Source organism: Phacochoerus africanus, chromosome 6 (genome assembly GCF_016906955.1).
Source record: "Phacochoerus africanus isolate WHEZ1 chromosome 6, ROS_Pafr_v1, whole genome shotgun sequence".
NCBI lineage: Eukaryota > Metazoa > Chordata > Mammalia > Artiodactyla > Suidae > Phacochoerus > Phacochoerus africanus.
This window is the reverse complement of record NC_062549.1, coordinates 21,486,219-21,499,985: the sequence shown is the minus strand read 5'-3', so window position 1 is coordinate 21,499,985 and position 13,767 is coordinate 21,486,219. Positions and strand designations below refer to the sequence as shown.

Below are 13,767 nucleotides of genomic sequence, written 5' to 3'. Positions count from 1 at the left end.
TGTATTTCCCCCTATTAATGCATTTCCTGTTTGTCTCAATATCTGTTCCTCACTTTTTTTTTTTAAAGATCATTTGTAATGCTCTATGTTGATCTCTGGGAGCTCTTTATATAGTTAGGATATTAAACTTTTGCTATATTTGTTACAAGTACTATTCTAGTTTGTTGTTTACTTTTTAGTTTTTGTTTAATTTTTTATTTGACTTAGAGAAGTTTTAACTTTTATACAGGTAATTATAGCAAATGTTTCATTTTGAGCTGATTTCTTTTGCTACTTCTTCACTGTTTTAGTGATTAGTAAGCTTTTCCTATCTACTAAGAAGATAAATATCACTTTGCTGTTGCTCAATTTTTTGCATTTGATTTTAAATCAATGTGAAATTATATATGCTCTAAGCATTGAAAATTCTCTTTCTAAATAGGTAACAAAGATTTCAGCATCATTTATGGAATAATTAATCAGATCCTCCCTTGATTTTTCTCCATATTACTTTTATCATTTATCAAATTTTTGTAAGTAATAGATTTAGGTTCTAAGGTGTTTTATTGATCTGTGTTGCCAATTTCTGTCAATAGTAACATTTAATTGATGTAGATTTATGTGTTATAGTATCTGTGGTCCTTTTCTCATTACCCTTTGTTTAACAGAAAAAAGTAATGGCTGTTCATTCCTGTTTACTATTCTAATTAAACATGAAAATCATCTTGTTCAGTTTCCTCTAAAATCTAATTATGATTTTATTGGTATGTACATTCATTTGGGAACACAAATATTAAAATACTCAGTCTTCCCCTCCAGGAATAAGGTATGTTTCTCCATTTATCCAAATACTCTACATCTCTCATCAAGGTTTTGTGTTTTTAGTGTGTTTTAACACAGGAACAACCTATTTCTTGCTAGAGTTATTTATAGGTATTTTATGTGTTTAGTTTGTTCTTTCCAGAGATGAGTGTGGTCTTCCTTTTCTTATGCTCTATTTTCTAGATGGTTGCTCTTTGTATTTTGAAAAGTTTTCATTTTGTATATTCATTTTGTATTCAATACTGTGTTTGAACTACTGTCATTCTAAATGTATCTCAGTTAATTTTCCTAGTTCTTCTCTCATCCCTTCCCCCCATCCCAGGAGATAACCCTGCCTTGTGCAAAAAAATATATTTCTCCTTGCTTTCAATAATTATGTGGTGTTTGTATGTTTCATATTTTTACCATGTTAAATGATATGTTAAATCAAATCATATGTTCAGCTATTTAGCTGTTAAGTGAAATGTTTCCTGAGGGGGTTAGATGTTTTTACTATGTTAATGAAGTGTTCTCCTTGTCCTAGTTTTTTTAATAGTTAGCAAATAACCAAGGATGAGTGTTGACTTTTATCCAAAACTTTTCCTTTTAAATTCATTAATTAAAAACTTTTTGACCCATTGTTGATGTATATTATATTAAGAGATTATGGCACCTCTCTGACCTAATGATGACAACAGCTAATATTTATTTAATGCCTACTATGAGACAGGAACTGGGATGAGTGCTTTCCATACATTACCTAACTTAATGCTGATGAAATTCCTGAGAAGTAGGTCCTATTACAAATCACACTTTATAGACCAGAAACCACATCACAAAGAGTGAAATATTCTACCTTAGTGACATACCTGTAAGTGGACAGTCTGCATTCCAGAGCTCATGTTCTTAGGCTCTCACTATGGTGCCTCTCAACTTGACAGGGTGGACCATTCTTTCAATGCATTGCTCAATCTGAGTCATTAACATTTCTGTTAGTACTTTTATACCTTTTTTGATCATCGAAATTTAACTATAGTTTTCTGCTTTAGAGCTATTTTTGTAGGCTTTTGAATATGAGTGTTGCATATTAAAATGAAAACTTTAGTTTTATTTCTTTTTTGTTAAAAAAAAACTCAAGTGGTTTTATACATCTTGTAATTACTCTTTCTTTTAAAGAACTCCCTGATAAATTGTCTGGCTTCAGACACATTCTTGGAGATAATTTTTTGATATATTTTAACTTCCTCATTCATGAACATATGCAAAATTTTGACTTCTTGAGAAAATTTTGGTTATTTATACATTTCCAAAGTCATTTATCTCACAGAAATTGTCAAATTTATTATTGTATAATGGAACAAGATAGTCTAATATTGATAGTCTTTTATTCAACTCCTTTCTCATTTTAGTATTGCTTATGTTTTTGTGTCTTTTTGTTGATTTAACTTATAGATATCTATTTATTTTATTGATATATGTATATATTTTCTTGAATATATCATTATTTAACTTTTCCTTCTGTTTTTCTAATCGTCATTTTGGCTTTAAAATATTTTTACTTCATCTTTCTTTTGTCAGAGTTATCATCTTATCACATATTGAAATACCTTGTTATTTCCTTATTTAATATATTTCTATCCTCTCTTTGTATGACTAATAAAGCTATATACAGCTCTGAACAGTCTCTTAAGATTTTGGTATGTAGTGTTATCTTATTTATAATTTTTTACCAAAAAATAAAAAAGAGCAGTATAAGCTACTTGGCATATAGTACCATAAGCTAGTCACTCTTACTACTGTCACTTGTTATACTCCTTTAACAATATTTGCTTCACTTTCTTTTAATTTCCCTAAAAGAGTGACACATTAATAGTCTGAGACTGGAGGCAAATTTGCTAAGCCATTTTTTTGCACTATAATAGCAAGCAATTAGAATTAATTGGTTTCTTCAAGCTATGGGGTCTTCTGATCTCTATACTTAGATTTTTACAGCTTTTGAAAACTAGAAAACAGCTAGACCTAATCTCATCATCCAAGATGGATCCAGAGTTGGTAAATAACTTTCCAGTCAAAATTTTTTTAAAAATTGATACTATACAATTTATAGAGCCAGGTTAAGTCTTTTGAATGAATGACTTACAGCTTGATAGAGTTGCAAAGAATTTACTTTTCACAGCTCCAGTCGGGAAACACTGCCTCTGAAAATCCATTGACATCTATGTCAGAGGGGCATTCTCTTTTTATTATTGAAATCCTCAAGATTAGGGACAATAGTCACTTGCTCATGTAAGAGATCAACAAAATGGAAAATCTAAAAAATAGAATGCATTTGACACATGATTTGAAAAGGTGATGTTCTGGAAATTCATAGCCTCATGAGTAAATTTCCTGGCACCACTTCCATGCAAACACAGATCAGGAGGATGTATAAACTTGTTTCCTCCAAACTTTCTTTTTTTTTACTTTTCCCTGAATCCAAGTGGATGCTGAGAATAGACGCATCTTCTCTCCAGGTGATGTCTAATTAATATTCTCAAAGGAGATGGTCTCCCATTCACAAAACTCAGTTTTCTCCTTGTACCTTTCCTTCTGCCCTTTCATTTTGTTTCATATTTTTACAGGGGAAATGGGAAGCTATTCATTCAGAGTGAGCAAACCAAATCTCCTCCACTCCATCTCATTCCTCATAATTAGTCTAGGAGTTTGACTCTGACTGTAGAGTCAGAAGACAGTAATGTTGTCAGTAAAGGAATTAAATGGAATCTGACAGAAAATCACTGGGAATTTGAGTTGTATTGATATTGAGCTAATTTTCCTAAAACAATGCTTTCATCTTGTTAGTTCTGTTTTCAAAATTCTTCACTAGTTCACCTTTGCCTAGTTCAGTGCTTTTCAACCTTTTTCTCATCATGGCAAACATAGGAAATTTCACTGAACACAGGGGTAAACTATACTGGTAGCAGAAAGAGGCTGGTTCAGGGGTTCTCTCTGGGCTAGGCCCTGCTCAGCTGCCATAAGTTTTTCCATCATCTGGCTGCCAAACTATCAGGCTTTTTCTTTTACTACTTCCCTACTTGGTTCTTCTTCTGTTTCAGCTATTTATTCATTCTATGCAAAATAACCATTGCACCTTAAAGTCTCTGTAGCTTTTGCTCATGCTTTAGATTTATAACGAAAAGCCCTCTCACTCCCATGCTCCTCAAAACTCTGAACATCATTCAAGACCCCAACCCCTCAGCTCATCTCCTTCTTAAAGGTGTTTCTGACCATGTCAGAGAAAGCAGACATAGTCAGAGCACTTATTATTCTCAGATCACTTTGGGGAATCTGGGAGGCCCTCCTGCAGGATATGGGATTTGAACAAAGCCTTGAAGGAAGAGTAGGAAAGGAGAGGTCACTAAGAAGGAGGTGAGAAGGGCCTTTTAGATGGAAGGGCTTGAATGTGGTCCAGGAGGTCATAAATGTCAGTCTTTCCTGAAACGATGTTGAGTGGGTAGGTCTGTAACAAGACAGGAAGTCTGGATTCTTGGAAAGCAATTCAGGAGATGTACAGCCATATTTGGGTGCTACTCTTTGCAGTGGGGACTGGCACTGCCTGTTTAGCAAGTTTTCCTTTCCTTCTTTCCTTCCTTCTTTCCTTCCTTCCTTCCTTCTTTTTTTGTCTTTTGTCTTTTTAGGGCCGAACCCACAGCATATGGAGGTTCCCAGGCTAAGGGGGTGTCTAACTGGAGCTGTAGCTGCCGGCCTATGCCACAGTCACAGCAATGCCAGATCCGAGCCACATTTGTGAACTACACCACAGCTCAAGGCAATGCTGGATCCTTAACTCACTGAGCGAGGCCAGGGATTGAACCTGCAACCTCTTGGTTCCTAGTCAGATTCATTTCCGCTGCACCAGGACAGGAGCTCCAAGTTTTCTCATATTCACTGTGCCCTTGAAGCGCTGGTCCTTCTGGCCCAAGGACCTAAGTTCATAGACACAGCTGGGTTAATCAAAGTCTCCAGGTCTTTATAAAGGGAAGCTGGAGAAAAAGCTCTCTCTCTCCTCTAAAATACCACGCAGAAACCCTATAAACCTGGAGCTTCCAGAGGCCCACCTTTTTTGCTGAGGGCGAGGAAGTCTACTTTCAGCAGGACAGTAAACAGCAATAGTTGGAGAGAGATTCCCCAAAATTTTTTGAACCTTATGATTGTGCTGTATCTGACCCAATCCCACCCAGATTTGCTCTCAGTTATTTGAGCAGTGAATTCTTTTTTGTTTGTTTTTCTTTGCTTTTTTTAGGGCCACAGGTGCAGCAAATCGAAGTTTCCAGGCTAGGGGTCAGATCAGAGCTGCAGCTGGCAACCTACATCTCAGCCACAGCAACTTGGGATCCAAGCCATGTCTGCAACATATACCACAGCTCAACAGCAACACCAGAACCTTAATGCACTGAGCAAGGCCAGGAATTGAACCCTCATTCTCATGGAAACTAGTTGTGTTCATTACTGCTGCACCACAGTGGGAACTCCTGAATTATCATTTTGTTGCTAAGCAAGTTTGAGTTGGGCATTTATGACTTAGCCCTGAAAGAACTTAAGGCAGTGGTATAGGGAAAAATACAGTTCGTGGAGGATAAAACTAGAATGGTGGATGAGGGTTCTAGAAGGCTGCGAGGCCTGGCTGGGGAATCTGGACTTATTCTGCAGGCCTTGGGGAGCAACTGACATTTAGAACAGGGGAGAACCTGGTCATAGAACTCTGTGTAGAGCAAAAACTGGCCACAGGGTGCAGAGCAGGTAGGAAGAAGGCATTCGGCATTCAAGAAGGCTCTAAGCATCACTGGGTCCACAGTTAATGGGGCTTTTAACCTACTGCAGTGGGATACTTTCTGGTTGCTTGTGAAAATTTCTAGTTGTAGAAAGGCCATAAGGAGGAGTTACATTGCATATGTAAATGGGCATCCCTATTTAAGAAGACAGACACATGGACACCAAGAACTCACAAAAATAAGCTCAAATGTGGCCATTTCTGGAAGAAAATGAGAGTGGTCAGGCAAAGACATCTGGAAGCAGGACTATTTAGAGTTAAGCAAGGATGGAGGGAGCACGAGTTTGCTGGATAGGAATACAGAGCAGGGAGCAGGCTGGGCAAGATGGTAAGTATCTCGGAGCAAAAAAAAAAAATTCTCTCTTAGAAGAAGCTATAGCGGGGAGATGACAACCACAAGCCATACTGATAACGGCACTTATTTCAGACTAGAGCCAGGATATCTCAGGGGCTTAAGCCACTTACAATTTTTGAGGTTCCAGGCATTGAACATTTAAGAGACGTCAAGACAAGTCTGTGCAAACTGTGACGTTTTAAATACTTGATTTTTTTTTTTTTTTTGCTTTTTTAAGGCCGCACTTGCAGCAAATGGAAGTTCCCAGGCTAGGGGTCTAATTGGAGCTACAGCTGCCGGCCACAGCCACAGCCACAGCAATGCCAGATCCAAGCCACATCTGTGACCTACACCACAGCTCATGGCAACGCTGGATCCTTAACCCACTGAGCGAGGCCAGGGATCGAACCCTCAACCTCGTGGTTCCTAGTCGGATTCATATCTGCTGTGCCATGACGGGAACTCTTTAAACACTTGTTAAACAGTGACTCCACGAGTTTTGTTTTTTCCTTTTTAGGGCCACACCTGTGGCATATGGAAATTCCCAGGCTAAGAGTCAAACTAGAGCTGCAGCTGCCGGCCTACACCTCAGCCACTAGCAATGTCAGATCAGGGCTGCATCTGCAACCTATACCACAGCTCATGGCATCACTGGATCCTTAACCCACTGAGCAAGGCCGGGGATCAAACCAGCTTCCTCATGGATAATAGACGGGTTCATTACTTCTGAGCCACAATGGGAACTCTGACCGTACAAGTTTTTGACATAACATGGTATGGAGTATAATAATGCTATTCATAAGACAAGTAGAGAATCTTTAAAATATGAATACATAGCAGACACTGGCGTTATCTGGGAATGAGACATAGGGGACCATTGCTGTCAGATGAACATTTACTCCTCTCAGTCCCGTCAGCATGTCTCTGTTCTCCACAGAAAATGTCACGTGTACTTAACACAAACCCTTTAAAGCTGGGTTGAATGAGACCCAGGCCCAGTGGCTGCCCTGCTTTCCTACTGTCATTTTCCCCCATGGCCCCTGAGAAGAGTCTGTATCTGGGACTCAGTCCTTAGTGCCTCTCCTTGCTTGTTCTCAGGGCACTGCTTCCTCCACTTTGCCACATAACCCAGGAATACGGCTGTTACTGCCTCCCTACCCCATGCCTTTATGGCAGTTTCGGTTGGCTATTCCTGCTGTTTCTTGACCTCCAGTTTCTCCCCCCTTTATCCACCCTAGGGCTGGCAAAGATCTCGCTCTTAAATACAGATCTGAGCATGTCACAACGTTGTCTCAAAATCATAAAAAGATCCCTTTATCCTACAGGATAACATCAAAATCCTTTCGCACAGCACATGATACATGACACAAGGGTCCCCAGGCCACCCTTCCAGTCCCATTTCCCATTATTCCTCCAATATGCCACTCTTCCTGCTTTTCCACACAGCTGCCATGGTCTCTCATTTCTGCTTTTTTTTTCCTGCTCTTATCTCTTCCTGAAAAACCCTTCTTTTCTGACTAATTCTTCTCCTTGCCTCCTGTGGAAAGTTCTGCAGGGTTCCCAGTGAGAGTGGCTTTCTGATCCCTTCTCCCATCTCATGTATTTTCAGTACAATGAGTGTTAGACAATGAGGTCCTTGAAGAGAGAGATTGCATTTTGTTTACCTTTGTTTATCTTTGTAAACCCTATCCCTGGCCCAGGCCCAGGAAGGGCTCGATACGTCCCAGCTGGATGATTGAATTAATTGTCAATAATACCCCACGCTTTCAGAAGCAAATGCAAGTTCAGTCACAAACTACCTCTTATAAACAATTTGCTCTATGAGATTCCACATGATTGCCCAGTGTTCTGGATTATTCTTCTAAGTAGCTCGGATGGCTGCAAAATGGTTCTTGGCTCCTGGGTTTCCGTAGAAATATGCTTCTTCCAAAGCAAGCCCTTTTTCTTTCCCAGTTACCTCCTGACTCAGCTGGGCCTGTGGAAGAACCTCTATAAGATTTCATTCCCTTGACTTAAGCTACAATTTCAGCCCCGCATCCAGAATCATCATCAGCATCACTCATTGCTAAGGTTGCAGCACGCTGCTTATCTGTGTGGAGTCATTCCCCGGGCAAGAAATAATACATTATTAACACAGCTTTATTATCAGGCCCAAGTTTGGCAGACAGAGCAACATTAGAGGATAATTGGAAGGACAGCTGATTTGTTAGCAAAATGTTGCTTTTTGGTTAATGAATCATTCCGGTGTTTGCTCTGACAGCTCAGTAACAAGCTTGAAGACAACTTTGCTCCAGCCCATTACACTTTGACAAACCAGTCATTAACTACAGTGAGAGCCAGCGATCTGTGGGTATTATTGCAGTTAGGAACCTTATATGTAATTTTTAAAAATCATTAGTTGAGACAAGGTGAGTCTGATGATGGAGGGCCTGGTGACTGACAGTCTCCGTTGCTTTGTAGTACACAGGGCAAGAAACAGCTTCTGGGAGGGCTAATCGGTCAGCAAGAGCTCTTTGCTGGGAAGGTGTAAGAAGAGCAATAAAGGTTATTGCACTCAGACAACAAGCCCTGATAGGGAAGGAAAAGACAACCTTGTCCTTTGACTTCTATTTTGGAGGTTGGAGGTCTTTTCTCAAAGGAGAACTAGATGTAAGCACGGGGGCACACCAAAGGGAGAGAAGAACAAGGCAGGTGTCCTATGGCTTGGGGTCTCTTCCTCAGCTTTACTGGACTGTTGTCATATTCAAGAAGCTAAGTGCAAGGTGCCTGCCCTTTCTTCTTACTCCTCCCTGCTATTCATAACAGACATCTCCCAACCCGGGTGAAAAATACAAGTTAGTGGAGCAGAAGGAAGTGGTCAAGAAGATGGTTAGATTCCAAGCGAACAACCCCACCTCAGTGGACCAGACAAAAATGCAGGTCCTCAGTCTGGAGAGTCTTTCAGTCTGGCCTGCTCCTCTCTGGCCTCAGCTTTTTTTGTATTTCCCTTTTGGAATCCTGATGACCCGGCCGAACTGGGATGTTCTTCAGATGTTCTCCCACACATTCTAACTTCTGTACCTTAGCTCTCCCAGGAATGGCCTCTCTTGTGCAATTCATTTCTACATGTTCAAATCCTACCCACTCTCTGGATCTCAAGTTTCTTGATTTGTCAAACTGGGAAAAAAAAAAAAGGTGGAATTAAATCAACCTTAAGACCCTTTGTCTTCAGTTCTGTGAGTCTGCAGCGCCTTCATCACCTCTTGATAGGATGCATCACTCCAGGGCACTAACCCCATGTACTCTTTTGCATCCCCTAGGTGGGCATATTGCTGGGAGTCTTGCTGTCATCACAGATGCTGCCCACCTCTTCATTGACCTGACCAGTTTCCTGCTCAGTCTCTTCTCCTTGTGGTTGTCATCAAAACCCCCCTCCAAGAGGCTAACATTTGGATGGCACCGAGCAGGTACAGAGCAGCATCAATTGAGCTCTGACACAGAGTAGGGCTGCAGAATCAACCCAGGGACAAAAACGCAAGGGACACAGCACAGTCTTGATGAAAACCCCTTAGAGGGACATCTCTGGTACACAGAGTAAAATAGATGTGTTTGTGGGAATGTATGTTCTCAATGCTAATTCAGCTAACAGCCAGATTAATGGTGTTACCTCTACTCCAATGGGCCACAAGGAACACATATATCACTTTAGCTATCACCCCAGCCCAAGAATCTCAGTGTGGAAACAGCCATCATATTATTCATTAAATTGCTCTGTATCCGGGAGAGAGGGTGGGTAAAGCTTCTTCCATTTTGCAAAGCAAAGCACAGAGAGCCCAGGAGAGTTGGAGCGATTGAAGAACTTCTCATGGAGGGTTAGGAATGGAATATGGACTCTCCTGCTCACACAACACCTAGCCATTCAGTGAATGGCTCAGCTGGATATCTTGCTCCATCAACCATCAACAACAAGAAAAGAAGGAAGAGGAGGAGGAGGAAACGAAAGCTTACTTCTCTTTTCTTAGGCCTGGTTCTTTCATGGAGTGATAATATGTTCCATGACTCTGCTTTAAAAGGGGACGATTGAAGTTATGGAATGTGCCTGGCCACTGACTCATAGAATGTTTTTGGACCCTTGTAGGCTTTTAGAACTTATCTACAAGGTTGAGTGAAAGATCAAGTGAGATATAAGGAATTTCTAGGTGAGCAAACATACTTAACTCAGTGGAAACGGAACACAACCTTATCCTTAAATATTCACTTAAATGTCTCCATTCTGATATTTCGTTTCCTTACTCTTGCTCATAAAGTGCAGTTAGAGTATTGGTATACCCTTTACTCTGTGTTTATAATATGTTGGGTTGGCAATTGAAACTCATTTTCATTAAACCTCTGAAGCCTTCCCATTTTACTATTTTTATTCCACAGGAGGTACTAGTGCTGGCAAGTTGTAAATGTTTTATGGCCAAATTAAGAGTTTCTAAACACATTTTACTCTTTGTATCTCATTATTTCATCTCCTAATAAGTTTCCATCATTTTAGCACCTGTTTAAATTAAAATCCCGCAGGAAAACAGCAAGGGCAGGCAGCAATTAATATGCTTTAAAAATTTGCTGAAAATTACTTAGTAATATGGAGCATAATGAACTCAGACACCAGCGTTTTATGAATGTAACATTAAAGTGTCTCATCTTAGTGCTAAAATCCATCCACACTTTTGCTTTGTGAGTCATGGAGGGAACTAATGTGAAGCCTCTTTTGGGGGGAGTGTTAATGTCTTATGACTCTTGGGGAGGTTAAGGTGATTCACAAATTCTCTGTTTATGGGTGTCTGTGTGCTTGAATCCCTAGAGATCCTTGGTGCTTTACTGTCCATCCTTTGCATCTGGGTGGTGACTGGTGTGTTGGTATATCTGGCTTGTGAACGCCTGCTGTACCCAGATTACCAGATCCAAGCCACCGTGATGATCATCGTTTCAAGCTGCGCAGTGGCAGCCAATGTGATGTAAGTCACCTTGCATGCTGCCCGGGAAGCTCATCCAGACACAGATTTGTGGAGGGGCTTTGTTATTGCTGTTGTTTGTTTTTTGTTCTTCCACGTGTGAGGATGGTAGAAACCTGACAGAGTGTTCGAATGGCTCAAAGAAGGAAAATAAGGCTGCCTGTGCCAGTTTAAGTGTGTCTTTTTTTTTTCTTCTTCTTTTTATGACCACATCTATGACAAATGGAAGCTCCCAGCATAAGGGTCAAATCAGAGCTGCAGTTGCCAGCCTACACCACAGTCATAGCAGTGCCAGATCCAAGCCACATCTGTGACCTACTCCACAGCTTGCAGCAATGCCAGATCCTTAATCCACTGAGAGAGGCGAAGGCTCAAACCTGCATCCTCATGGATACTGTGTCAAGTTCTTAACCTGCTGAGCCACAACGGAAACTCCCTGGTGTGTTTTAATATCAGTTTCTGTAGTTCCCATCATGGCTCAGTGGAAACGAGTCTGACTAGGACCCATGAGGACACAGGTTTGATCCCTGGCCTTACTCAGTGGTTTAAGGATCTGGCATTGCCATGAGCTGTGGTGTAGGCTGCAGATGTGGCTTGGGTCTGACGTTGCTGTGGCTTTAGCATAGGCCAGCAGGTACAGCTCTGATTTGACCCCTAGCCTAGGAACCTCCATATGCCATAGGTGGGGCCCTAAAAAGCAAAATATACATATATATATGTGTGTGTGTGTGTGTGTGTGTGTGTGTATTAGTTTCTAATAGCTACCATTTTGAGTGCTTCCTATGTGCCAGAGACTATGCCAAAATCTTTTGATCTACATTATCAAGCTCAATGTTCACAACACCCATATTTACAGATTAGGAAACCAAAGCTCAGTGAGGTTAAATAAATTGCCAATGAGATACTACAGAGCAGGATTTGAATCCAGACCCTCCAGACCCAGAATTGAGCTTCTGGCCATTCTACTCTCTCATGCAAACTGACAGTTCCATGTGGGATGTGCCTTAGTTGTATTCTGGTTTTGTTGCATGAATACATTATGGGTTCTCAGAGACCTGGATTGGAAGGGATCTTAAATTTTATTTACTTCAGTTCCCTTCCTACTTTTTATTATCTTTTGCAATGCTCCCATAAAATGGTCATCAGTCTCACATATTTTAATAGAATAACAGGGAATTTATTTCTCTCTAAAGCCGTCTGTCTTATCTTTGCATTATTATGACTGCATGAAAATTCTCTCTTGAGCGTGTTAGCTAAACTCTCTCTTTAGTTTCCATCTGTTGGTTCATTCTCTTACTCAGGCAGTTGTGAATCACTCTCATAGGACATGTGATCATGTCCTGCTGGATGTGTGATCACTGCCCATTGATCTGGTCTTTTCAAGTGAGTTACTTGATTGCTTATGACAATGGGGATTTGAGGCCAGGACCTTGATCCTTTTTGGTTGATTTGCCCTTTCCCATTTGATATTGTGATTTTGGGCAACCTTACTTAAAACTCTATCTATCTATGTATCTATGTATCTATCTATGTATCTATCTATGTATCTATCTATGTATCTATCTATCTATCTATCTATCTATCTATCTATCTATCTATCTATCTATCTATCTATCTATCATATACAGAAAAAATGGCCCCTCAAAGATTTCTACATTCTAATCCTTAGAACTTCTGAAGATGTCAGTTTACATGGTAAGAGGATCTTTGCAAATGTGACTAAATTAAGGATGAATCTTGAGAAAGGGAGATTATTTTGCATTATCCAGATAAGCCCGATGTAACCACAAAAGTGCTTCCCTTAAGAGGGACGTGTGAGGTCAGAGGGGAGAGAAGATGCTGCATTTCTGGCTTTGAAGGTGGCAGAATAGGCCTGGCACCAAAGAATGTAGGTGACCTCTAGAAGCTGGAAAAGGTAAGAAAATGAATTCTCCCCTAGGCCCTCCAGAAAGAATGCAGTCCTGCACACTCACCTTAGACTTCTGCCCTCCAGGACTATAAGATCATAATTTTATGTTGTGCTAAGCCACAAAGGCTTTGCGATCATTTTTTACAGCACCAAGAGGGGACAAACACCATCCTTATGCCATCTATCTGTCTTGTAAATGCAATGGGATGCTTGCAGTGGAGGTAGGTTTACATATGCAAGTGAAGAAGACTGACAGACAAATGGCATTTTAAACAGTTGTATTTTTTTTTTTTTTAAGAAAGTGCACAAAGGAATTTCTGGAATTTGAGGACAGTCTGAGCATGTGCAATTTTTTGTGAAAGAAAGAAGGAAGGAAGGAAAGAAGGAAGTAGGGAAGGAAGGAAGGTGTTATGAAACCTGTGGCTATTTGATTACCCAGGAAGGATAGACAGTTTTAGGGTGTCAGACCATGTCCAAGCAACAACAAAAAGATCATGTCCAAAGTAGAAGCCATACTTTTGTCATATTTTATAACATTGTTTTTTCTGATTAGAAAATACCACATGCTTATTATAGAAAATTTGAGAAGTACAAAAAGTATAAAGGAGGGTAATAAAATCACTCAGAAGCCCAGCATGGCAAGCATTTTGCTCTACCTCACTGTCTGTTTTCTACAAGCACGTGCACTTTGAATAAGGTCCTCCAGTCCCTCTCATGTCCTTACTTTGTACCTGCCCCAGTTCCTTCCCTCTTAGTTTGTGACCCCCTGCTCCACATCTCTGAGCTAAACAATGACAGAAGTGGTATTTGTTCTGCTGTCACAGACTAGATCCCTATTTCTACCCAGTTACCCTGAAAATGTGTTTCACGTCAGCATTGGGAGAAAAAACATGGGAAGATCAGTGCACATCTATCCCCACCAGGAGAAAAATCAGCCAGAGCACATGTCCTGCTG

The 13,767-nt window shown here is 40.4% G+C and overlaps 1 protein-coding gene across 1 annotated transcript in view; it reads left to right on the top strand.

Moving 5' to 3' along the window:
- SLC30A8 (solute carrier family 30 member 8) overlaps positions 1-13,767 on the top strand; it is a 37,587-nt gene that overhangs the window by 12,943 nt on the left and 10,877 nt on the right. Inside the window, exons 3-4 of the mRNA XM_047782925.1 lie at positions 9,224-9,370; positions 10,753-10,906. Coding sequence (XP_047638881.1) covers positions 9,224-9,370; positions 10,753-10,906 — 301 coding nt within the window. The remainder of the gene's footprint in view (positions 1-9,223; positions 9,371-10,752; positions 10,907-13,767) is intronic.